This window comes from Natator depressus, chromosome 24 (assembly GCF_965152275.1).
Source record: "Natator depressus isolate rNatDep1 chromosome 24, rNatDep2.hap1, whole genome shotgun sequence".
In the NCBI taxonomy this organism is placed as follows: domain Eukaryota; kingdom Metazoa; phylum Chordata; order Testudines; family Cheloniidae; genus Natator; species Natator depressus.
In genome coordinates, this window is record NC_134257.1 from 13,983,342 (window position 1) to 14,010,373 (window position 27,032).

At 50.7% G+C, this 27,032-nt stretch overlaps 1 protein-coding gene across 1 annotated transcript in view; it reads right to left on the bottom strand.

Annotated features, from left to right (window-relative positions):
• The window catches only part of LOC141977511 (IgGFc-binding protein-like), a 91,861-nt gene that overhangs the window by 23,307 nt on the left and 41,522 nt on the right, over positions 1-27,032 (bottom strand). The window contains exons 3-15 of the mRNA XM_074939029.1: positions 25,801-27,012; positions 24,002-24,228; positions 19,903-20,476; positions 18,067-18,644; positions 17,040-17,576; positions 15,732-16,160; positions 10,024-10,597; positions 9,550-9,743; positions 7,727-7,868; positions 6,683-7,023; positions 4,582-5,155; positions 1,493-2,070; positions 454-1,024 (exon numbers count right to left, since the gene is read on the bottom strand). Coding sequence (XP_074795130.1) covers positions 454-1,024; positions 1,493-2,070; positions 4,582-5,155; positions 6,683-7,023; positions 7,727-7,868; positions 9,550-9,743; positions 10,024-10,597; positions 15,732-16,160; positions 17,040-17,576; positions 18,067-18,644; positions 19,903-20,476; positions 24,002-24,228; positions 25,801-27,012 — 6,531 coding nt within the window. The remainder of the gene's footprint in view (positions 1-453; positions 1,025-1,492; positions 2,071-4,581; positions 5,156-6,682; positions 7,024-7,726; positions 7,869-9,549; positions 9,744-10,023; positions 10,598-15,731; positions 16,161-17,039; positions 17,577-18,066; positions 18,645-19,902; positions 20,477-24,001; positions 24,229-25,800; positions 27,013-27,032) is intronic.

The following is a 27,032-nucleotide window of genomic DNA, read 5'->3' on the forward strand; positions in this document are numbered from 1 at the left end:
CCTACGATGAGGCTTCTAATTTGGTTTATTGTTTCATGGTTTCAGTACTCGCTTTTTGTTTTGAATCAGGGTCAGTAGCAGTTAAAATTCATTCCCAACTGATGGCTTGTGTGAGATGAGTTGGTGGGTTCCCAGCCCAGTTTCTAATGGACAAACATCCCAGTTAGTAGCCACCCTGAGTCCCAGCTCTGATTATGTCCCAGTCTCAGAAGGGAAGGCAAGGATTGGACTGGCCATAGAGAGCACACTACATTCCTAGCAGTGTTTCCCTGGTGCTGTGGGTTCAGCACTCGTAGTGGCCTTGGCAGCTGCACCCTGGGCTAGGGTGCAGCTGCCTGCTGAGAGAGACCATTGTCTGTTAAAAATGTTCTGCAGTGTTTAGATCCACATCTACCAGCCAACAAGAATTAACGATTCCCAAGGGGCAAGCAGTGGTGAACACGGGGGACTCACAGCAGAATTTCGTAGTCCTCCAGGGACGCACCATAGCTCCAGCTTCCTGACATGCCTCAGAATAGCCAGCAACTGCCTGGCAGACGTTACTCTCCCGCCCACTGAGGACGCAATAGCCGTACACGCAGTCTACGAAGTATCCATGGGGGTCCACTTTGCTGTGACATCCTCTGAAAGGGCCACTCTTGTCTAGGATGAGCCCACACTGTCCTCTGCTACCTCGTTGTTGTTTTTCAAGAGCCTCTACACTTGCACATGGGGGTATCATTACTGCAGAGCATCCTGGGAGGTCTCCCACCTTCCAGCTCTGGCCAAAGCTGATGGGGCTTGGTGCCAGTGTGCCATCCCTCATAAGCATGTCGTCCTCCCTGTCCCTGTTGAAGTTGCCACACAGACCACACACAGCTCCTGCGTAGGTGACTGGCAGAGTGATCGTGGTACGTCCTGACCACCCCGCATAGGTAACGGTGAGACCAAAGTCTGTCTGGATCACTGTGGCCCAGCCCTTTCTATACATAGTGATTTTGTTATCATCGAGGTTGAAGGGAAGGGTAATCAGGAAACTGTTCACCTGTAAAAGCAAGACATATGGGATATGAAACATTGCTCGCTCGTGGTGGAACCTCTGGCTCCAGCACAGAGCTCTGGCCCATCTACTGCTGCTGAAATCTTCATCCAGGTTGACCTGCTCCCTCCTCTACAGCCTGCCTGAATCCCTGCTCTCCAGACTAGGAAGGATCCTCCAACCATACTTTCCTTTTCTCTGACATTGGCTATTGCTGTTCCCTCCTCTGTGAGCCCCACCTCTCCAAATTCCCACATATGTTGGGTGCTATTGACACCTTCTCACACAGATGAAGTGTAACCACATCACCCCAACCCTCTAGCTTCTCCACTGGCTGTCCATTCACATCAGAATCCAGTTAATATTTGATCTGTTTTCTAAAATCCTTCCATTCACTTTCTGCAACCGACTTCTGATTTCACAGGTGACTTTCTAGAAATGTTTTAGAGACTAGATGTGATTTCTGAAACTCACCATGATTTCCCCAGGGAATTGATTGCTGACCCTGATGTCGGTCTCATAGACCTTGATCTGCACAGGAGCAGTATTGCTTTCCTGGAAGTAGACTTCAAAGTCCACCAGTCCTTCCGCCTTCTTGCACAGGGACGTGAGCTGGTAGCGGCAGGTGCCTTGGAAGTCGTATCTCTGTCCATCAAAGGTGGTGTAGTGCAGATTCCTTGTCACAGAGCAGGTGGCGTAGCTGGAGGGATAACAGCCCCGTACGCCGTTCACTAGCCCGCACCTCTCTGAGTGTTTGCATGTAGCGGCTGCGCATTCGACTTGTCTAGTGGCTGCGTTGCACATGCACCGTGTCCCACATGCCTCCTCAACCCAGAAACTCTCATTGGGGGCATAGGGGCGCCCCTCAAACTGGCACCCACAGCTGCCCTTGGGGATGCATTTGCCCTGGCTCAGCACAAAACCATCCTTGCACTGGCAACTTTCCACGCAGGGGTCTTGGCAGCTGCTGGGGGCTGACTGGTCCACACACGTGGCTGGGCAGGCTGTTCCACAGAGCTGGTACTGGCTGTTCTCCAGGGGGCACTCCATGGCTGGGGAGTGAAGGACCCACAGATTTAGCAGCAAACCCTCTCCACGCAAAAGCAATATTTAAAATAGACAGAAAGGGACGTATCTTGTGGGGCTCTGAGAGCCCTCAAATCCCAGTGACCTCAACATTGACTGAGGGTGCTCAGTATGTTGTAGAAGGTGCTTAGCCCCTTACAGGATCAGGCCCATAGTAGGAAGAGTCACTTAAAAACTGGCATCATTTCACCTCAACCATCCGTGTGTTATCAGTCGGCGTTAGATACTCAAAGTGACAGGCTGTGATGAAGGGGGGATTGTATGAACTATTTTTATAAGCTCTATGTGTGCCTCAGTTTTCCCATATGCCTTCTGTGTTACCCAGTGTGTCCAAAATGACTGTTTGCTCCCAGGGCACGCTAAGGCCATGTCTACACGAGCACTTATGTCAGCAAAACTTTTGTCACTCAGGGGTGTGAAAAACAACACACCCCCCGAGCAACACAAGTTTTGCTGGCATAAGCACTTGTGTGCAGAGCGCTACGTTGGCGGGTGATGCTCTCCTGCCAACAAAGCTACCGCCGCTCGTTGAGCTGGTTTTATTCCGTTGGTGGGAGAGCTCTCCCATCAGCACAACGCAGCTACACGAGCGATCTTACAGCGGCACAGGGGTATCGGTGCAGCTGTGCTGCTCTAAGCCTGCTGGTGTAGACATGTAAGAAACATCGGTACGAATGTCGCCGAGCTGTCTCAGCTGGACGGGTCATTAAAAAGGACTGGCTGAGAGGGACCCCATATCAGTGGAGAATCCAGAAGATAATGGCAAATGCAGTCACAAGGACATTGACACCTAGCAATAAACGACTCCAAGGTGGATGGATTTCCCTGCCTCTCAGCAGGGAGGTGGAGCAAAAATCCCCCAGCTCGAGAAGAAAGGACTGGGAAATGTGATGTGGGGAAATAAGGGTTGGCTGCTGGCAGGAGTTGGGGCTCTCACCTGGAGTCTGACCAAAGAGCTCAGATGGAGACCTGGTCTACACTGCTGAGTTAGATGGATGTAGGGCAGCTTATGTCAACCTAATTCTGTTGGAGTCTACACTAAAATGTAGCTCCCACCTCTGTAACTCCCCTACTACACTGACTTAATAACCTCCACCTCTGCAAAAGGCATAGCGCATAGCGCTTAGGTCGATTTAGTTAGGTTGATGTAGATGTAGACAGTGCAGTGATTACATCGACTGTTGCTGCCTTTCAGAAGCCATCCCACAATGCCCCACACTGACAGTTAAATTGCTGCAACCGCTCCTGATGAGGACGTGCACCGCCGACACACGGAGCAGAGTGCGGACATGTAAAACCGATGCAGTTACTGCTGTGGCTGTACATCACATAACTTAGGGCAAATCTACACACAAAACTACACAGGCACCTTAGCAATACCATGGACAGACAAGTACTGTAGGTACAATAGAATCCAGGAGCTCTGATTTCCCAATCACTGCTCAATCCCAAATCACTTGATCACACTCCCTCCCAAAAAGGGTTTCCGGGTGCCTGGTTTTCGACCAGAACACCCAGTGGAAAAGGGACCCTGGCGTCTCCAGTCAAAACCGCTGACTGACCCGTTAAAACTCCGATTGCTGGCACAGTGGGGCTGGCAGGCTCTCTACCCGGCTCCATGCGGATCCTGGGAAGCAGCTGTCCCTCTGGCTCAGGGGCGGCCATGGGGCCTCCATGCAATGTCCCCACCCTGAGTGCCGGCTCCATAGCTCCCACTGGCCAGGAATGGCAAATGGGAGCTATGGGGGCAGCACCTGGGGACAGGAGCAGCGCACAGAGCTGGCCGCCTCCGAGCAGGAGGGACATATCGCTGCTTTCCAGGAGCCATATGGAGCCAGGTAGAGAGCCTGCCAGCCCCACTGTGCCACCAATCAGAATTTTAACGGTTCGGTCAGTGGTGCTGACCAGAGCTGCCAGGGTCCCTTTTCGATTCAAGTAGCTGCCTGAGGTAAGCACCACCCAGAGCCTGCACCCTGCATCCCCTCCCGTGCCACAACCCCATGCCCCAGCCCTGAGCCCCCTCCCTCACCCAAATTCCCTCCCAGAGCCTGCACCCTGCACTCCATCCCACACCCACACTCCCCGCTCCAGCCCAGAGCCCCCTCTTGCACCCCAACCCCCTGCCCCAGCCCAGAGCCCCCGCCCGCACCCTGAAAACTTAATTTCTGGCCCCACCCTGGAGCCCTTACTCCCTCCCCCTCCTGCACTCCAAACCCCTGCCCCAGGCTGGTGAAAATGAGCGAGTGAGCAAGGGTTGGGGAGAGCAAGTGACATTGGTGGGGGGAATGGAGTGAGCAGAGGGCAGGGCCTCAGAGAAGGGGTAGGGCAGGAGGCGGGGCAAGGGTGTTCAGTTTTCTGTGATTAGAAAGTTGACAACCTTACTCCCAACACCAGGGCTAGAACTCAAGAGTGCTGAGCCCCAGGCTCCCCGGTCTAACCAGCAGACCATAGACCTTGGCATACAAATCTGTACTCACGGCATCTGGCCAGCTGCCTCCATTCCCCAATCCTGACCCCCTCCAGCTGGCAGGCGTCCGCGTAGGCCTTCAGGGCCTCACACAGGGCCTTCCTGTAGCCATCGTTGTGGCACAGATCGTACACGCAGTTGTCCAAGTAGACTGTAGGATCCACCTTGGTGTGGCACTGGCTGAAGGGCCCATCTGAGACCTTGGCTATCAGGCCACACGAGGCCTCTTCCTTGTACTTTCTGGCTATGCTGGCGGCACAGGGCCTGCAACCTCCAATGCAATCGTGCCAGCAAAACTGATCCTCATCTTCCACTGCCCAGCTTTTCCCCAGGGCGGTGACACTGGGAGCCAGGTCCCCGTCTGGGGTCTGGAAGTCATCGGAGGGGTCCCCATTATAGTTGCCGCACAGGCCGCACAGGCTGTCAGAGAAGTCATTAGGGACGGTGACCCTCAGTTGGTTGTTCCAGTCATAGGACACCCTGAGGTTGAAGTCGGTGCGGAGGACGAGGGAGGTGCCGCTCTGATAGAGCCGAAGGGCCCCACTGTTCAGGGAGATGGGTAAGTGGGCCCTGGTGTTATTCACCTTCCCAGTGAGAAAGAAAGGGCAAAGGTCAGAACTGAGTGCACAGGGTCTTTCATTTACAAAGTGACCTCTTCTCAGACACAGTTTTTCACTAGTATTCGCCTATTCTTCAAAATCCATATATTTTCAGGAGATAGTTCCTTTTCAATGACTTTTCGATGGAAACCAAACAGATTTCTAAAACTGATCTGGAGCCAGGACTCCATTCCCCTTCCCAGAAAATTTAGTAATTTTGGGTTTTCATTCCATATTGGAATGAAGCTCATTTTCAAATAGTTGAAATCCTCTCCCAAATGGAATTAACTTTCTCCAGCCACCTCTATCTAGTATGATGCTATAATTTACTATTGGTTCAGATTTGGGTCCAGATTCAGTGAAAATTATGAATTGGTTCCATTACTATTGACTGGAATTTTTCCAAACAATTCCTATATTGGACCCGTGATTTCAAGATAGCCCATTGTAGATGAAAGGGCTGGTGATAAGATTTGCTGGCAGCTGCTGTAAATGACTGGGACTGCATTGGTTAGAGCTGTTAAGGAGTGGCTCCACTGAAAGAGGGGGCTGCGTTGGTGACAGCTGTTAGCAGCATCACCTGAGGGACGAGAGGTCTCTAGGAGCTGACTACAATGTTCCGGGGCTCCTGAGGTACCTCAGGTTGGAGATGGCTCTGTAGTTCAAAGGCCCTGAGCTGCCGAGATGGGCCTCAGAGTTTCCCCATAGCTTAGAGCTCAGGCATTTCCTCCTGGATCCAACAGTGGGGATTCTCCTCATGTGGGCTCTCAGAGGAATCCCTGTTACATTAGAAACTGCTGGGGAATTTGCAGAAGGATGGACTCAGTGGAGCTGGGATTTGCCCTGCTCCTGCATGACATGCTGTGGGATATGTAATGACCAAATGTTCACATCTACACTTTATCTGGTGTGTAGATCCTATGTGCTTGTGACAGAGCTGACAGCTCCTTATACTAAGCCACCCAACCTGCTCCCCTCAGCACAGCACCCTCTAGCGCCAGATTGGGATCAGTGCGACTCTGACAGGACAGCACCCCCGACTGACCCCCCCACACCACTCCCTGCCACACAGCACCTGCTAGCGCCATGATGGGCATTGGGGTCAGCACTAACTGCAAGGGGAGAGTGCTCTGTACTTGGTACCCAGACCGCTCCCTACCACAGAACTCTCACCAGTGCCCTGCTGGGCATTGGGCTTAATATTAACTCGGGAGAAAGGTCCTGCTACTGAGACACCTGCCCATCTAACTAGTACAGCGCCCCCTATCAAAGTGCTGGTATGTGGGTGACAGCACAGATACAGTGGCAGAGCTCCTACTAAATCAATAATAATACCCACTGCAACACCTTGGGGTATTTTTTTCAAGGTAGCCTATCTATGTACTGACCACACCAGATTTTGTCTAGCTTGCAATTCTACGTGGAGGTCAGGAGTGCAGTTTCCTGCCCTCTATTTAGTAAAGCCTACAGGGTGAGCATAGGAGCAAGGTGACGTGTGTGCCAAGCACTCACCCACACAAAGCCGACCTCAGTCCTGGCTGCTGTGACAGTGACTCCATCCACCTGGACAGTCACCGACCCAATGTAGAAAACCTGTGTGTTCCCACTGTTCTCGCTCTTGGCCAAGACATGGAAGGAGGACAGGACGGAGTCATCCCTGCAGGTCTTAGCCACCATGTAGTTGCAGGTGCCGAGGAAATCATACACCCGTCCATCGAAGGTGTGGTAATGAAAGTGTCCTCCGGCCCAGCATGTGCCCCGAGAGACTGGCACACACTCTGGCTGCCCATTTATCATCTTGCAAATAGTTCCTTCTCTGCAGCGGATCACACTGCAGGATGGCTTTGGAATATCTAGTGGGGAAAGACAATAGAAAGACAAGAAACACCAGACTAACCAGTTATATATGAAAGCAGAAAGGGGGCTTTAGATGAAATTTAGTGTTCTTGGAATCCTACTTCTTAATATAGCCTGTTTGTGAAATGAACCGAATGATCGATTGGTCTATCTATCTTTCTATCTATTTACTCCCATGCACCCTTCACAAATCTCTCAGAAGTCCCCTGCTGGGGAAATCCCTGTGTGGGTGTGACCTTTCCTGGTGTAGAGCCAGCAAAGTGGTCTCCTGTGTCTCCCTCCCAGCAATGCCCAGCAGAGGTGGTGCAATTCAGAGGGGCTTGTTGTGGGCAGCACTGAGCAAGCAAAGGAGAGTGCTTGGGATGTGATGGGCTCTGACAGTGCCCAGCTGACTGATGGCCCTTTGGTGCTATAGTCAATAGGCTCCATTTTGAGCAGCCCCCAGGTTTTAATCAGCTCCCTGACAGTTGCCCACCCTACTGCTGCTGTGTATGCCAGAAGCAGGACACAGCAGACACTCTGACCCCACAAGGCTTTTCATCTTTCAAGTCGAAATTGTGTAATATTATGGCTCAGGGTTCATTGTTAAATAAAGGGGAAGAGAAAGTGAAAAGGGTGAGAAGACATAATCACAACTACTTTACTCACTGCTTGTGCAATCACCCCTCAGGCATGTTGTAATCAGTGACTGTCCTTTACCTTGGCTGATGCAGTCCATGACACCGCCTCTGATCTGGCAGGTTTTTCCTATGGAGCAGCTATGGGCTTCGCAGGTCACCCCTCGGGTGGGAATGCAGGTGCAGCTTTGCTGGCAGTCGTTCATCAGGACCGTCTGACTGGGCTAAGGGGATGTTTGGAAAAAGGGAACTATTGCAATGGAACTGAAAACAACTATTTATAATATTTCTGGCAGTGCTAAACCCAGAGCTGTGTGGTGAGGTGTGTGAATGTGCATATTGTGTCATAACATTATTTCGCTGTCTAAAGGCTGTCTGATCGCTTTCTTTGACAGGATAACAAGCCTTGTGGATAGCCGGGAAGCAGCAGATGTGGTATATCTTGACTTTAGTAAGGCTTTTGATACTGTCTAGCATGATCTTCTCATAGACAAACTAGGGAAACACAACCTAGATGGAGCTACGATAAGGAGGGTGCATTACTGGTCAGAAAACCATTCCCAGAGTGTAATTATCAATGGTTCACAGTCATGCTGGAAGGGCATAATGAGTGGGGTCCCACAGGGATCAGTTCTGGGTCCAGTTCTGTTCAATATCTTCATCAATGATTTAGATAATGGCATAGAGAGTACACTTATAAAGTTTACGGACAATACCGGGCTGCGAGGGGTTGAAAATGCTTTGGAGGATAGGATTATAATTCAAAATGATCTGGACAAACTGGAGAAATGGTATGAGGTAAATAGGATGAAATTCAATAAGGACAACTGCAAACTACTCCACTTAGGAAGGAACAATCAACTGCACACATACAAAATGGGAAATGACTGCCTAAGAAGGAGTACTATGGAAAGGGATCTGGGGGTCATAGTGGACCAAAAGCTAAATATGAGTCAACAGTGTAACACTGTAGCAAAATGAGCTAACACCATTCTGGGATGCATTAGCAGGAGTGTTGTAAGTAAGACACAAGAAGTAATTCTTCCACTCTACTCCATGCTCATTAGGCCTCAACTGGAGTATTGTGTCCAGTTCTGGGCACCACATTTCAGGAAGGGTGTGGACAAATTGGAAAAAGCCTAGAGAAGAGCAACAAAAATTATTAAATGTCTACAAAACATGACCTATGAGGGAAGATTGAAAAAACTGGGTTTGTTTCGTCTGGAAAAGAGACAACTGAGAGGGGACAAGATAACAGTTTTCAAGTACATAAAAGGTTGTTACAAGGAGGAGGGAGAAAAATTGTTCTTCTTAACCTCTGAGGATAGGACAAGAAGCAATGGGTGTAAATTGCAGCCAGGGAGGTTTAGGTTGGATATTAAGAAAAACTTCCTAACTGTCAGGGTGATTAAGCGTTGGAATAAATTGCCTAGGGAGATTGTGGAATCTCCATCACTGGAGATTTTTAAGAACAGGTTAGACAAACACCTGCCAGGAATGGCCTAGATAATACTTAGTCCTTCCATAAGTGCAAGGGACTGGACTAGATGACCTCTCGAGGTCCCTTCTAGCCCTATGATTCTATTATTCTAATGGGTTAAGTGCTGGTCTGAGGGCCACAAACAAAGTCTAGGTTCTATCCTGCCATTTGCTCCTGGCTCACTGTGTGGCCATGAGCAAGTGATTGCCCCTCGCTGTACCTCAGTGCTCCATAACAAGCAAAGTGTGTTTAATCTTCTTGCCTTTTTTGGAACTTTGGGCATTGAGTACTAGCAGAGCTGGGATGCGAGGTTGGATGGGCCAGTGCTCTGATCCATTATAGAAAACCCTATCCCTGACTAGTGTAGGATTTAAGATGTGTATAAAGCAAAAATTAAATCAGACCCAGACCATTTGAGGCTGTACCTTGTAGTATCTCCCCTGTTCGAAGCATCCACAGCTCTCCTGAGTCACACAGCCCTGGCCATCAAAGAAGAAGCCATCATCACATTGGCAGCCTTCGGCACAGGTCTCCGGGCAGTCTATGATGTTTCCAGCACAGGTGACAGTGCAGAGGTCAGCACAGACCTCATAGTGGCTGTTGGCAGGGCAGCTCACAGCTTAAATGGAGAGAGGAATTATTATTGGCTGGACAAATCTCATACCACTGGCTGGACAGATCTCATACTACAGGCTAGAGGGAGGAGACATAAAGGAGAGGAGAACAGCACAGGAAGGAGAGGACAAGGACACCTGAGGTTGTTGGTTCACACTGAAAGAGTCTATGAAGAATCCCAGAAGTCTGGAATTTTGTTCCCATAAATGCTGTCTCCCTCTCCCCTTTTGTCCCGCACCCAGCGCACCTTGGTTTCCTGAGCTCCATCAGTATCATGGACTTACAGCAGAAGGAGGGGCTCCTCCAGGGCGGGATGGTGACCTTAGCCTCTTGGCAGGCTGTCACGTAGCTGTGGATGCTCTGGCACAGGACCTGGGGGTCCCCGTTTTCCAGGCACACATCATACAGGCAGTTGCTCAGATACACACTGGGGCTGACCGTGCCGTGGCAGGCAGTGAAGGGGCCATCAGGGTCTGTGAGCAACCCGCAGTAGTGGCGCTGTTTGAAGACGTCCTTCTTCCTCTCCTCACAAACTGGACAGCTGTTCCCAGCACATCTGTCTGCACATGATGCTTCTGGGACCTGGACTTCCCAAGCAGAGCCAAATGCTGCCACATCAGAGGCTGTCCTGCCATTGGGGAGCAGGAACTTGCTGTCCTGCCTTCCACTGTAGTTCCCGCACAGGCCACATGTGTGGCCCTGGTATCGCTGTGGAATGGTGACTCTGGCCTGGTAAACCAGGTCGTAACTCACAATGAGGCCAAAGTCAGTTTGCACCAGGATGTTTGTACCATGCTGATATGCTTGGAGCCGCCTGTTGGCCATGATCACCGGGAGGTTGTGGAACACCCCATCCACCTGTCCAAGACAGAGCATTCCCCTGTGAGAAGGGGGAGTGGACACTGGGCAGGGGCGGGGACAATGCGTTTTCAGATTCTGCTCTCACTCACACCATGGAGTAAACCCAGAATGACCCATGACTCCAGATTTCACTTTGGAATGACTTATCCTCATCTTCCAAGCTCTTGACATTATTACCCTGGCCTACATCTCTTCTCTCACCTCCCTATCCACCCACCTGCCTCCCTCCTGATCCTCTCTCTTTTCCATCCCTATCTCCTCCACCCGTGTTTGGACCACACCTCCTTATCATGACAACTCCTGCACTCAAAATAGTTTCTCGCTTCTTTTCCATCTCCCCCTCTCTCCTAAACCCCACTTTTCTCATGAATCCTTCTCCATTCACCATTTCCCTCCCTCTCCTGTCTGAACCAATTTCCTATATGTCAAGTTCTATTTGTTCCAAGGTAAACCACAGGCCTCTCAGGGGAATTGATCTTGAGACAGATTCTTCAACAGAGAGGCCAGTGGAGTTCCCATAGGGAGGAATTTCATCCCATGTTTGCAAAATATAAGGTATGTAGAGGGGGTTCCCAAATAATTAATATTAATAAATATGCGGTATGAATCAAGAAGAGAGGCAGAGAAGATACATCTGAGCTGTAGGACACTCAGCTTGACCAACAAAAGCTCTCACATAGCAACATCCATGAGTAATGCTTTCTACCATCTCCAGTTTACTTCTGGGGGAATTCTCCACCCCTCGCAATGCAGAATTTGTGCAGAAATTAATGTTGTGCGCACAGAATTTCCTTCCTCCCCCCGAAATGGGCTGCAGAGCTGCTGGCCACCACTAGGGGCCACTGGACCCAGCAGAGCCCAGCTCACAAATAGAAGACCAGGAGGAGTGGGAGGGAGCTGCAGGCTTCCCCGTTCTCAGCAGGCCCTGAAGGAAGGAGGTGTGCAGGAAACTCCATACAAGTCCGGAACCCAGCATCAGGCTGGTTCTCCCTCTGGATCCCTGGGCTCTGAGGGGTAGGAGGAGCCAGTGTCTGGGTTGGGGGAGCCCTGCAGTGGGGCTCTGGGGGGAGGGGTGTGGGTGTCTGGGCTGGGGGGGGCCCTGTTGCTGGGTTCTGGGGGAAGGGAGGGGGCAGGAAAACAGGACACTGGATTGTCGTAGGGGTTTCTTTAACTCTCTACGCCTGGTGGAATTTGTGTGTGTGTATTGTTACAGACATACTTGCTGACAGGTATTTTGAGATAAATTCCCAAAATAATTGAAACTGGCATGAGAATATAGTGTTATTTTGACAAATAAAATATGCAGAATTTTGCAGGATTATAAAATATTGTGTTCAGAATTTTTAGTTTTTTGACACATGTAGTGAGGTGGGATGGCCTCCCGAGGACCCAGAGTGGGAGGACCCCCACACTGAGCCCTGGTGGGCGGAACCAGGGCCTAGTTGCCCCTCCTCCAGGAAGTGTATGCAAGGAACAGGAAGCATAAAAGGTGGCCCAGAAAGCTTAGTGGGGAGGCAACCACCGGAGAGACCAGATGCTTCTTGTGGCCTCCTGAGCTGGGAAGCAGCAGAGGGTGTCGAAGGAGCAGAGGACTGGCCTGGGCCACCGGGGCCGCTAGCTGATTCAGACTTGGAGGAAGCAGACAACTGCCCCGACCGCCCAGACCACTGTCAGCCCTGACCCCGGAAGGAGAGGACGACTGGCCCGGACCACCGATGGACCAGATCCCCGAGGACTTGCTCGCAGTCCCGGAAGCCGCCGTCGACCTCGACCCCTCCTCACAGCAACAGGTACACCAAGAAGGGGAGCGTGGAAGTGGCCCAGCAGTAGTAGACCCCTGTCTGGCCGCAACGCTGACAGAGGGTGAGCCAGCGTGTTGCGGCGTGGATCCTTGTTGACCCAGTGACAAGGCGCTTTGTCACTGTCAGGGCCCTGGACCGGGACGCAGTGGAGCGGGTGGGCCTGTGTCCCCCCTGCCACCCCAACCTGGGGGGTGGCAGTCTCCCCTTCCTCAGACCAAAAGTCTGAGCTTCAGACTCTTTGCTGCCCTGCCTTGATCCAGGGCCTGGGCTACCTGACTGTTTGTTTCTTGCCCAGCCTGAGCACAGGCCTGGGCCTCAGCTGCAAGCGGAGACCGCTTCATTCCCCACAGCAGCCAACATATCAGTAAAGTAGTGAGGCGGGGTGGCCACCCGAGGACCCAGAGTGAGAGGACTCCCCGCACTGAGCCACTACACTGCAGAATTCGCCTGCAGTACCAGTTGGCTGTGAGATTCCATCCCATCCTGGCAGAGGATGACCTGGCTTCAGTTATTTACGCCTTTGTCACCTCTTGGCTGGACTGCAACAAGTGATACAGCTGTGGAAAGAGCCTTCAACTCTTACTCCAGCTTGTGAAGAATGCTGGAGTTTATCTCCTCAGAAGCACTGTCCACTGTGAACACATCACACCTCTCCTCCATTCCCTACATTGGCCCCCCACAGAACATCAAATCCCATTCAAGGTCTCAGTCCTTATCTTCAATATATTCAGCTGCCTTCCAGCAAGGGGAGATACTACATAATTAATTGGATCAATTTCCATGATGAAGACCCTTGTTCCAAAGCTCCTCAAGGCTTGAGCATAACCTTTGCCACCATCACCATAGCCTGCCTGTGATGGGGTGCTCTCGCCACACCAGCCCCAAAAGGATGAAGGAAGCTGAGTAAGGAACCAATTAGTGTGATAAGCCACACGTGAGAGGATTAAGCTGTAGGAGCAACCTCTGACTAGAGGATGAAATTCAGCTGAGTGGGTGTGACCTGGGCTAGTATAAAGCCAGGAAGCTGGCAACAGAAAGGGTGGCAGTGAGAAAGTTTGTGTATTAGAGAGGGAAGAAGGGAACCAAGGGAAGGAGTTGGACCCCAGGAGCCTGGCCCTGAGGGAAGCGCATACCCAGAAGAGAGAAGGATGGAGAAGAAAGATTGTGGGAGGCAGAGGAGGAAGCAGCCCAGGGAGACAGCAGCAAGGCTAGGGACTAATTAGACTATGGCTGCATGTTGTAGAGTCCCTGAGCCAGAACCCAGAGTAGTGGGAAGGCCCAGGTTCTCCTGCCAGCCACTGACAGAGAGGCATTGCCTGGACAGTGGGTCCAGGGAGACCCTATACCCTGGAAGGAGAAACCACATAGTGACCTGGCCAGAGGATGAGTCACAAAGAGGAAGCTGCAGCTCCTGGAGCAAGAGAGGGGCCCCAGAGTGAGAGAGAGGGAGAGACCGCAAGGGGAGACATTAGACATGGAAGAGAGCTAATTCCCAGAACAGTCAGAAGGAGGTGCCACCTGCAGTGAGTAGAGCACCCTGTGACACTGCCACAATGGCCACTTCTCCAGCGATCATGACATCCGTGACAAGGTTAATGCCATCAATAGAAACTCTCAGCGGCCAAATATGAGTCAACAGTGTAACACTGTTGCAAAAAAAACGAACATCATTCTGGGATGTATTAGCAGGAGTGTTGTAAGCAAGACATGAGAAGTAATTCTTACGCTCTACTCCATGCTCATTAGGCCTCAACTGGAGTATTGTGTCCAGTTCTGGGGGGCCACATTTCGAGAAAAATATGAATAACTGGAAAAAGCCCAGAGGAGAGCAACAACAATGAATATAGGTCTAGAAAACATGACCTATCAGGAAAGATTGAAAAAATTGGGTTTGTTTAGTCTGGAGAAGAGAAGACTGAGAGGGGACATGATAATAGTTTTCAAGTACATAAAAGGTTGTTACAAGGAGGAGGGTGAAAATTGTTCTCTTTAATCTCTGAGGATAGGACAAGAAGCAATGGGCTTAAATTGCAGTAAGGGAGGTTTAGGTTGGACATTAAGAAAAACTTCCTAACTCTCAGGGTGGTTAAGCACTAGAATAAATTGCCTAGGGAGGGAATGAAATCTCCAACACTGGAGGTTTTTAAGAACAGGCTAGACATACACTTGTCAGGAATGGTCTAGTTATTACATAGTCTGGCCTGAGTGCAGGGGACTGGACCAGATGACCTATTGAAGTCTCTTCCAGTCCCACACGTCTATGATTCTATGATTAAGGGTAAGGCTTATCTGTGCAGGAAACAGAGCTCTCTTGGAGGCCAGCCCAAGCCTGGAGAATGAACACCCACAGGAATTAAGGACCACCACAGACACCACAACCTTCTGCTCAAAGTGCAAAGCACAAAAGTGCATTTCTATGACCTTGTGTGATGGGGTGCACTCACCCCGCAGTGGACGGGGAAGGGTTAACTCCTCATTGTGGGCTAAAGAAACCAGGATCCCACATCCCTACTGGGCATGCTCCAAGTGCAGCACTAGTATAAAAGGGAGCAGCTCAGTCGGGGCTGATCGCTGACGGGGAAGGACACACCTCTCAGGTTCCAGTCTTGGAGCAGCTGGAGCCCCTGACCGTGGAAGCCAGAGGCGCCAAGACCCAGACAGATGCCTGGATACCTACCAACGCCCAAGAGGGATCGGAGTCACTGAGAACTGCATGCGCCGAGAAGCCCAGAAACGCGGACGACACCCTGACTACTGCTCCGAGAGACACTGAAGGAAGTGGCCCGGGGGGACTAGCTGTATTCCTGTGGGAAGTCGGCATGTTTCAGTTGGAGCACTGCTGACTCAGTGGCCCTGTTAGGGCCCTGGGCCGGGACCTGGTGGAGCAGGGTGGGCCTGGGTCCTCCTACCCTGGTACTCCACCCCCAGATGGTTGCCCGTTGGCTCTGGCTGCTAGTCCTCACTGCCCTGTGGATAAGGGCAACCCCATTGGCTCTGGCCACAAGGCCTTACCGTCCTCTGGGTAAGAACAACCCTACCGACTCTGGCCACAAGGCCTTATTGCCCCACAAGTGAGGGCACCTCTCTGAGTCTGGGCATTGGGTGGCACAGCCCTGAGAGGCATGGCAGTCCTATTGACTCCGGCCATTGAGAGATAGGGCATCCATATCAACCTTTACCATCAGGTCTTCTAGCCCTGAAGACAAGGGCCGCCAAATTCACTCTGACCACTAGACCACACTGTCCCAGAGGCAAAGACAATTATGTCGACACTAGCCATTTGGCCTTACCCCCATGAGGTAGAAGGCAGGATCTGGAGAAGGCCTTACCATGATGAGCCCCTGTTTGTTCTGCAGCAGGGTGAGTGTGATCCCATACACCTGAATGGACATCAACTTGGCCATGGAGACATTCCCACTGCCCCAGGATTCTTTCTCTATGCTGATTGTGAATGGTGTCAAGTGGCTGGCATCAGTGCAGGTCTTGGCCAGGATGTAGGTGCAGGTGCCTTGGAAGTCAAAGGAGACGCCATCGAAAGAGAGGTAGTGGGGATGGCCAGAGGCAGAACAGGTCGCAGATCCAAATGGGTGGCATTTCTGGACACCGTCCACCACCCTGCATTGCTCACCAGCGCCGCAGGAGAATGCCTTACACACAACATCCCCACCAGCCTGACACACGCACTGCTCCTCGCATGAACCGCTCGGGTGGAAGGTCTCCCCGGCCTGGTAGTAAAGTCCTCTGTGGAGGCATCCGCACTGGGAAATGGGGACGCAGAGGTCACCACTGAGAACAAAGCTCTCATCACACACGCAGCCTTCCTTACACTGGGTCATGCATTGCACCGGGGCATAGAGGTTGCTGCATGTCAGATCGCAGCTGCTGCTGCATAATTTGTAGTGACTGTTCAGGGGACAGGACGGAGCTGTAATTAGAACAAAGAGTTAGCTCACATCGTGCATTAGGAATGTGTACAACGAACCATCATGAGAAGATGCAACTTCATTCCAGCTCCTAATATTCTATTTCCTTGGTTTAGTTAAATAATTGAAGGTACCATCTGCAGTCCAGCCCCAGGTCTGAAGGACTGGCTGCCTCCAAGAGATCAGATGATGGGATACAGACAATCTCTCTCCAAGGCCTAAGGTTCCAGTTTGGGTCTTGGATTCATGGTTTCACTACTAGCTTTTTGTTTTGAATCCAGGTCAGTAGTGGTTAAAATTCATTCCCAACAGATGGCTTGTGTGGGATGAGTTGTGGGTTCCCAGCCCAGTCCCTAATGGAAAAAGGTCACAATTCCAAGCCACCCAGTCCAGGCTCTTATGATATCCCAGTCTCAGCAGGGAAGCCCGGGACTAGACGGGCCATGAAGTACACTACATCGCTAGACAGTATTTCTCTGGCCCAAGGTACACCACACTGATGGCGCATGTAGCGGGGACAGCTCCAATGGCCACTACCTGTGTTGTACCCATCCTTTGCAGAGAGGACAACTTTAAAAAATGTTCTGCAGAACAGGATAAGTGAGTGTTTCGATCAACATTTACCAGCCAACAAGAATTAACAATCCCCATGGGGCAAGCAGTAGTGAACACAGGGGACTCACAGCAGAATTTCGTAGTCCTCCAGGGACGCACCATAGCTCCAGCTTCCTGACATGCCTCAGAATAGCCAGCAACTGCCTGGCAGACGTTACTCTCCCGCCCACTGAGGACGCAATAGCCATACACGCAGTCTACGAAGTATCCATGGGGGTCCACTTTGCTGTGACATCCTCTGAAAGGGCCACTCTTGTCTAGGATGAGCCCACACTGTCCTCTGCTACCTCGTTGTTGTTTTTCAATAGCCTCTACACTTGCACATGGTGGTATCGTTACTGCAGAGCATCCTGGGAGGTCTCCCACCTTCCAGCTCTGGCCAAAGCTGATGGGGTTTGGTGCCAGCGTGCCATCCCTCATAAGCATGTCGTCCTTCCTGTCCATGTTAAAATTGCCACACAGACCACACACAGCTCCCGCGTAGGTAACTGGCAGAGTCACCGTGGTGCGTCCTGACCACCTGGCATAGGTAACGCTGAGGCCAAAGTCTGTCTGGATCACTGTGGCCCAGCCCTTTCTATACATAGTGATTTTCTTATCAAGGTTGAAGGGAAGATTAATCAGGAAACCATTCATCTGTAAAAGCAAGACACATGGGATATGAAAAATCGCTCGCCTGTGGTGGAACCTCTCGCCCCAGCACAGAGCTCTGGCCCATGGCTATAATAATAATCTACCTCTTGAAATCTTTGTCCCATCTAGCCTGCTCACTCCTCTACAGCCTGCCTGAATCCCTGCTCTCCAGACTAAGAAGGATCCTCCAACCAGACTTTCATTTCCTCTGGCTTTGGCTATTGCAGTTCCCTCCTCTGTGTGCTACCTGAGCCCCAGCTCCCGAGGTTCCCACACATACTGGATGCTATTGACACTTTCTCACACAGATGAAGTGTAACCACATCACTGCAGTCCTCTAGCTTCTCCACTCGCTGTCCATTCACATCAGAATCCAGTTAATATTTCACCTGTTTTTCAAAATCCTTCTATGCTCTTTCTGCAACCAAATTCTGATCACAAAGGCGACTTTCCAGAAATGTATTAGAAACTAGATGTGATTTCTGAAACTCACCATGATTTTGCCAGGGAATTGATTGCTGACCCTGATGTCGGTCTCATAAACCTTGATCTGTACAGGAGTAGTACTGTTCTCCTGGAAATAGACTTCAAAGTCCACCAGTCCCTCTGCGTTCTTGCACAGGGCCGTGAGCTGGTAGCGGCAGGTGCCTTTGAAGTCATATCTCTGTCCATCAAAGGTGGCATAGTGAAGATTTTGTGCCACAGAGCAGGTGGCATAGCTGGAGGGGTAACAACCCCGTACGTCATTCACTAGCCGACACCTCTCTGAATGTTTACACATAGCAGCCATGCATTCAACTTGCCTAGTGGCTGCATTGCACATGCACTGTGTCCCACATGCCTCATCGACCCAGAAGCTCTCGTTGGGGGCAAAGGGGCGGCCCTCGAACAAACACCCACAACCACCCTTGGGGATGCATTTGCCCTGGCTCAGCACAAAACCATCCTTGCATTGGCAGCTTTCCACGCAGGGGTCTTGGCAGCTGCTGGGGGCTGACTGGTCCACACACGTGGCTGGGCAGGCTGTTCCACAGAGCTGGTATTGGCTGTTCTCCAGGGGGCACTCCATGGCTGGGGAGTGAAGGACCCACAGATTTAGTAGCAAACCCTCTCCATGAAAAAGCAGTATTTAAAATATATCCAATCCCACTCATGTCATAAATATAAAGGGAAGGGTAACAACCTTTATGTATGCAGTAACATCAAATCCCTCCTGGCCAGAGGTACAGAATCACTTACCTGTAAGGGGTTAATCAGTTCAATTAACCTAGTTGACACCTGACCAGAAGGACCACTGGGAAAGAAGATACTTTCAAATCTGCGGGGGGGGGGGGGAGGTTTTGTTTGTGCTCTTTGTGTGTTCCCTCTTGAGACAAAGAGAGAGACCAAGCAAGTAAGAAACCAGCTCCTACTGAAATGATACATCTAAAATTACAGAAATTGTAAGTAATAGCAAGGAAATGCGTTAGATTATCTTTTGTTTTAGCTTGTGAATTTTCCCTGTGTTAAGAGGGAGTTTTATTCCTGTTTTTTGTAACTGTAAAGTTAAGTCCAGAGGGGAGTCCTCTTGTTTTAAATCTTTTTATTATCCTCTAAAATTACCTTCAATCCTGATTTTACAGAGGTGCTTCTTTTACTTTTTTTCTTTATAATAAAGTTCTGCTTTTAAAAACCTGATTGGTTTTTAGTGTCCTAAAAACCCAAGGGTCTGGTTTGTGCTCACCTTGTTTACCTATTTGGTTGGTATATTATTCTCAAGCCTCCCCAGCAAAGGGGGTGAAGGGGCTTGAGGGGATATTTTGGGGGGGGACAGAGCTCCAAGTGGCCCCTCCCTGAATGTTTGTTTAAATCACTTGGTGGTGGCAGCAATACCATCCAAGGACAAGGAAAGGAATTTGTGCCTTGGGGAAGTTTTTAACCTAAGCTGGTGGAATATAAGCTTAGGGGGTCTTTCATGTGGGTCCCCACATCTGTACTCCAGAGTTCAGAGTGGAGAGGGAACCCTGACAACTCACCTCAAGAAGAGTCAATGATGATCATCACATTGCAGGAGGTGCCTGGCACCTTAAAGGATCAGGCCCATAAAGGGATCATTGACTTAACATTTGGCATCATCAGCAGATGTTATATATTCACAGTGAGAGCCTCCATAGAAATACCATAGACAGATAGGCAGAGATACTGTAGGTACAGTACAACCAAGAGTCGACATATCCCAACCACTGCTCAAAGCACTAGGCCACACTCCCGCCTAAGGAGAAGAATAGAATGTAGGAGTGCTGACCCCCAGACCCGTTTATAGAATGTTGGTGTTCAAATCTGTACTTACGGCATCTGGCCAGCTGCCTCCATTCCCCAATCCTGACCCCCTCCAGCTGGCAGGCGTCCGCATAGGCCTTCAGGGCCTCACACAGGGCCTTCCTGTAGCCGTCGTTGTGGCACAGATCGTACACGCAGTTGTCCAAGTAGACTGTAGGATCCACCTTGGTGTGGCACTGGCTGAAGGGCCCATCTGAGACCTTGGCTATCAGGCCACACGAGGCCTCTTCCTTGTACTTTTTGGCTATGCTGGCGGCACAGGGCCTGCAACCTCCAATGCAATCATGCCAGCAAAACTGATCCTCATCTTCCACTGACCAGCTTTGCTCCTGGAGAATGTCACTGGGATCCGGATCCTCGGCTGGGGTCCAGAAGTCATCGGAGGGGTCCCCATTATAGTTGCCGCACAGGCCGCACAGGCTGTTGGAGAAGTCATTAGGGACAGTGACCCTCAGGTGGTTGTTCCAGTCATAGGACACCCTGAGGTTGAAGTCGGTGCGGAGGATGAGGGAGGTGCCGCTCTGATAGAGCCGAAGGGCCCCATTGTTCAGGGAGATGGGTAAGTGGGCCCTGGTGTTATTCACCTTCATGGTAAGAAAGAAAGGGCAAAGGTCACAATCGATGGCACTAGTCTGTCATTTACATTTCATTCTGACCCCTGCTCAGATTAGCAATGAGCCCCATCCAAAATTTTCAGGGAATTTGGTCCCAGATTAGAGCCAGAAATAGTTTATAGCATCATGTTAGATAGAATTGGCTGGAGAAAAGTAATTCTTTATGGTGCAGGATTTCAGTATTTCGAAAATTGGTTCCATCCCAATTTAGAATAAATCTAATTAATTGCAAAATTTTCTCTGAAGGGAAACAGAGACCCAGCTCTGAGGCAGTCCTCCTGGCAAGATGCCAAAGAGCCAGGTCAGCAATCTGGGAGAAGGCCAGGTGGGTTTTGGAATTTGCATGGTTTCCATCAGAACATCATTGAAATTGGACCATCTCTTCAAAGACTGTTGATTGTGACAAATTGGCAACTATTGAATAAAAACGATTTCATTGGGATTTCGAAAGGACTAAGCCTAGGAATTGGTGAGACCAACCATGGGGGAGGGGGAGGGCGTGGGTTAGAGCTGTTAGGGAGCCGCCCCTGTCGGGGAGGGGTCTACCGTATTGCCAATCTCAAGAGATCAAAAATCATGAGTCAGATCCTAAAACTCATGAGATCGGTCCCAAGACATAAAAAGCTTTTTGAAAAAGGACTACACTGTGATTTTCAGACTCTCTTTTGATGTTAGAACTCTCCCTGGCCATTTCAGTGAGTGTCTGTGACAATTTGTGTTGCCCACTCTCCTAAATTTATAGGGGAAGGGGATTTTGGTCCCTGTTGCAGTAGCTGTCACCCCACATTTGCCTGTCCCCTGTGCAATAATTAATCCTGTCCCCCAGTCCCCCCTTCTGTTCTCTCTGCACCCATTCCCCACCCACCCCATCAGTTCAGCCACCTCAGTAACCCCTGTATTGCCCACCCTCCATCGGTCCAGCCCCAAACCCACTCCCCCAGTTCAGCTCCCCATTCTCCACCCCATCAGTACAGCTCCCCTCAGTTCAGCACCCCAGCCCCACCTCCATCAATCAATCCCCCCTGAGTTCAGTCTCAGCCCCTGCCCCCACCCCATCAGTCCCAGACTCCCACCTGCTCAATTCAGCCCCCCACAGACTCTCCTCTGCTCCTCCTGGGATTCTCACACACACACCCCAAGTTCCAGAGAGGCCTGCAATGGGATGGGGGCAGCTCCTGGGGCTCTTCACCCCCATTTGCCCCTTCCCAGGGTGGGTGCTGCAGGGCAGAAGGGCATAGGAGCTGTCCCATCCTGTTGCTCATGGGACAGGGGAAGGGAAGGAGCAGAGCACCCTGGGCAGCTGGGATCTTTGCTCCCCGTCCCACCCGAATCATAGTGGTGGGTGGAGAGGAGCGACTGCTGGCTACCAGTGGGCTGGACTTCACCATGGGGTTGGAGCTTCTCGCGCCATCACCAGATGAACCCCAGCCCCCGGCAAAACCCTGGCAGTTGTGAAAAAGCCACAAGACTGGCAATGCTGGGCCTTCTAGGGACTTCTAGGGAAGGAGATTCCACCACCTCCCTAGGTAATGCATTCCAGTGCTTCACCACCCTCCTAGTGAAAAAGTTTTTCCTAATATCCAACCTAAATCTCCCCCACTGCAACTTGAGACCATTACTCCTTGTTCTGTCATCTGCTACCACTGAGAACAGTCTAGAGCCATCCTCTTTGGAACCCCCTTTCAGGTAGTTGAAAGCAGCTAGCAAATCCCCCCTCATTCTTCTCTTCCGTAGACTAAACATCCCCAGTTCCCTCAGCCTCTCCTCATAAGTCATGTGTTCCAGTCCCTTAATCATTTTTGTTGCCCTCCGCTGGACGTTTTCCAATTTTTCCACATCCTTCTTGTAGTGTGGGGCCCAAAACTGGACACAGTACTCCAAATGAGGCCTCACCAATGTCGAATAGAGGGGAACGATCACGTCCCTCGATCTGCTGGCAATGCCCCTACTTATACATCCCAAAATGCCATTGGCCTTCTTGGCAACAAGGGCACACTGTTGACTCATATCCAACTTCTCGTCCACTGTAACCCCTAGGTCCTTTTCTGCAGAACTGCTACCGAGCCATTCGGTCCCTAGTCTGTAGCGGTGCATTGGATTCTTCTGTCCTAAGTGCAGGACTCTGCACTTGTCCTTGTTGAACCTCATCAGATTTCTTTTGGCCCAATCCTCCAATTTGTCTAGGTCCCTCTGTATCCTATCCCTACCCTCCAGCGTATCTACCACTCCTCCTAGTTTAGTGTCATCTGCAACTTGCTGAGGTTGCAATCCACACCATCCTCCAGATCATTTAGGAAGATATTGAACAAAACCGGCACCAGGACCAACCCCTGGGGCACTTCACTTGATACCGTCTGCCAACTAGACATGGAGCCATTGATCACTACTCGTTGAGCCCGACAATCTAGCCAGCTTTCTATCCACCTTATAGTCCATTCATCCAGCCCATACTTCTTCAACTTGCTGGCAAGAATACTGTGGGAGACCGTGTCAAAAGCTTTGCTAAAGTCAAGGAACAACAAGTCCACTGCTTTCCCCTCATCCACAGATCCAATCTCGTCATAGAAGGCAATTAGATTAGTCAGGCATGACTTGCCCCTGGTGAATCCATGCTGACTGTTCCTGATCACTTTCCTCTCCTCTAAGTGCTTCAGAATTGATTCCTTGAGGACCTGCTCCATGAGTTTTCCAGGGACTGATGTGAGGCTGACTGGCCTGCAGTTCCCAGGATACTCCTTCTTCCCTTTTTTAAAGATGGGCACTACATTAGCCTTTTTCCATCGGTTAGAGCCGTTGGGGAATGGCCCCTGTCGGGGAGGGGGCTGTGTTGGACAGAGCTGTTAGGGAGCAGCTCCTGTGGGGGAGGGGGTCACGTCAGTTAGAGCCGTTGGGGAATGGCTCCTGTGGGGCAAGAGATCTCAAGGAGATGTCTAGAATGTCCTGGGGCCCCTGAGGCACCTCAGTTAGAGCAGGCTCTGTAAAGCAGAGTCCCTGACCTGCCTAGATGTGCCTTAGTTTCCCCATATCTTACAGCTGAGTCAACATCCTCCTGGATCCAGGAGTGGGGATTCTCCTCAGGTGGGGTCTCAGAGGGATCCCTGTTACATTAGAAATTACCAGGGAACTTGCAGAAGGATGGACTCAGCAGAGCTGGGATTTGCCCACAATAGGTGGGGTGCTGGCCCTGCTCCTGTATGATGTGCCAAGGGAGACGTAATGCCCAAAGTCCTCAGGTCTACAATTTATCTGGAGTAGTACAGCAGATCCCGTGTGCTTCTGACAGAGCAGACAGCTCCCCACACCGAGTCACCCACTCCTCTCCCCTCAGTGCAGCACCTTGAGGCGCCATACTGAGGAATTGGGCTCAGTGCAACTCTGAGGGGACAGCGCCCCCGACTGACCCCCCCATGCCACTCCCTGCCACACAGCACCCACTACCGCCACACTGGGAAATTGTGAGTAGCAGCGGGGTGGAGATGTGAGCCCAGCACTTACCCTCACAAAGCCGACCTCTGCCCTGGCCACTGTGATGGTAATTCCATCCACCTGGATGGTCACCAACCCAATGTATGAGACCTGCATGTTCCCCCTGTTCCCACTCTCAGCCGTGATGTCAAAGGAGTGCGGGCCGCAGTCACACCCGCAGGTCTTGGCCACGGTGTAGGTGCAGGTGCCATGGATGTCATACAGCCGGCCATCGAAGGTGTGGTAATGCAAGTAACCTGCAGCCCAGCACGTGGCCGCAGAAACTGGCAAACACTCTGGCTCCCCATCTATCATCTTACAAACTGTTCCTTGCTCGCAGAGGCCCACACTGCAGGATGGCGTCGGAATATCTAGCCGGAAAGACAATTGAAAGACAAGAAACACCAGACTAATCAGTTATATTGAAAAGCAGAGAAGGGCTGAGGGACAGTGGAAAAAATTGGAATGAAATTGAGTCTCAACAGAATCCCACAGCCTGCCTGTGAAACGGACGAGATGATTGATCATTCTTTCCTTTCCTTTTTTTAAATTAGTCATGGTTATTAGGGTCGTGCCTAAGGCCCAACTGAGAATGGGACCCCACTTTGCTAGGTGCTGCGCAAACCCAGAGCAGCACACAGTCCCTGCCCCAAAGGGCTTACAATTGAAATAAGCAAGACAGACACTGGGTGGGGAACGAGGGATAATGTACAAGCAGAGTGAATAAGAGCATGTCAATGCCATGATTTTTATTATTGATATTAATTATTATTTTATTTGAGTGGGTTTACATAGGAGGGATCAGCTGTATGAAAAGTGAAGAGAAAGCGATGAGGGGGACAGGGCTGGGATGAAGAGGGTAAGAGGGGTAGTTGTGGAGTGAAGATGCAATCTATCTGTCCCTCACAATCCCCTCTATACTGCCTATCTATCCCCACATCCTCCCTCTATATCTATGTATCTATTCCCCACCACACATCTATCTATCCCCCCACACCTATCTATCTAAATATCTAGTGTCCCCTCTATAGCTATCTGTCCATCTGTCCCCCCACATCACTTACTATATCTTTCTGTCACCCTCTCTGTATCTGTCCATCTATATCTATCTGCCAACTGCCTTTATATCTGTCTATCCACCTATCACCTACCACACCCTCTATATTGATCTATCAACACACAAACGTCTATCTAGTCCCATACATATGCCCTTTGCACCATTCATAGAATCATAGAATTATAGGACTGGAAAGGACCTCGAGAGGTCTTCTAGTCCAGCCCCCGGCACTCAAGACAGGACTACGTATTATCTAGACCATCCCTCATGGGTGGCACAAAGGAAACAGAAACCTCTGACTAGTCCCCTGCTGGGAAGTCACTGGCATGGGTGGGACAATAGCAGGCATACATCCAGCAGAACAAGTTCCTACATCTCTGTCCCCGCAACACCCAATGCAGGTGGTGGAGCAGAGAGGGGCATGTCATGGGCAGCACAGAGCAGGCAAGGAGAGTGGCTGGGATGTGATGGGCTCTGACAGTGCTCAGCAGACTTATGACCCATAGGGGACCACAGTCAGTGGACTCAATTTAGAGCAGCCCCAGGCTACACCCAGGGAGAAGATCTCAGAGTGTGATCAGCTCCCTGTCAGCTGCCCACCTTATTCAGCTATGCACATCTGAAGCTCAACAGCGCCGAGACTCTGACCCAACAAGTCTTTCCATCTTTCAAGCTGAGATTCTGTAATATTATGGGTTGGGGTTCAAGGCTAAATAACGGTGGCTAGAGAGTGAGAAGTGGGAAAAGACGTAACAAAAACTACTTTACTCACTGCTTGCACCAATAGCCGGTGAGCCATACCCAGATTTGGATGCAATCCCAATGCTCAGAAGCCCAAAAGGAGATCTGGAGTGCTCCATGGTTTCTCTCTTAAACCCTTTGCCAAGGTTGTATTCAGCCCAAGAGAACCCTGTGCCTGGAATTGGCCTCCATGCAATGTTTTCCAAGGGTTCCTTATCAATAGTGATGCCACCAGATTCTGATGTTTTGGCTGTTATCATTGCGTAGTTCTCAAACCGGTCCTGTCCATGGATGTTATAGGTCTGGCAATAGCCAGAGACATCTGGGATCATCAGGAAGAAGGGATCGTACACGATTTTCCCTTTGCTTCCACCAGCACAGAAGAAGATGACTTGGATCCCAGCACTAGCAGAGATGTACAAGGGACTAGGGAATTTGATTTCAAATGTCACAACCTGCCCAGCAACCAGGTCCTTAGAGGCTCTCGCCCTCCCAGACTGATAATCAATGTGAGTGTATTGGGAAGCAGCCACATACACCAGGTCAAATTTGGGCTGGAAGGATAAGGGCGGTACAATGAACGAGGTGCCCCAGACAGACACCGGCAGGAGCTGCTCACTCACATAGTCACATTTGGTGTGCTTTGCAACACATACGTGTCCGCTATAGACGGCCACGGGATTCTGGGACACGATCCTGGTGCCGGATAAGTCATCATGGCTTTGCAGCTGGACGGCCTGGTAAGCTCCAAGTGGGATGACCAGTTTTGTCCCTGCTCTGTAGGATTTTCTTTGGAAAGTGACAGCCCCTTTGAGGTAAACTTCAACAATGGTGGGATCCTTCCAGGCTACTACAGCAAATTGCTTATCGAGACCATCTGGCTTCCCCAGTGGAGTCACCACATAGTACTCTGTCCCGAGCCTCTGCACAGGGTACACTACAGTGGTATCAGCTGTATAGGTCTTATAGTTCAGAGCGAGGATGGAGATCTCATGATCAGCACGGATGATGACCGTGTGGTCAAATTTGTTGCTTCCAGCCAGCTCCACAAACACTGGGATCATCACAGATACTGTCTGTTCGGGATTTGCAGTGATAGTGACCAAAAACTCTGCTTTATTTACTGAGATGGTGACAAACGTCCCAGGGATGTAGCCAGTGATGAATAACTTGAAGTCTTTACTGCCATAACTTGGTAAGTGATTCTGCATGAAGACTGTGATAAATTCTGTCCCTTGGGGGCCTGAGCAAGAGGTACGGGGA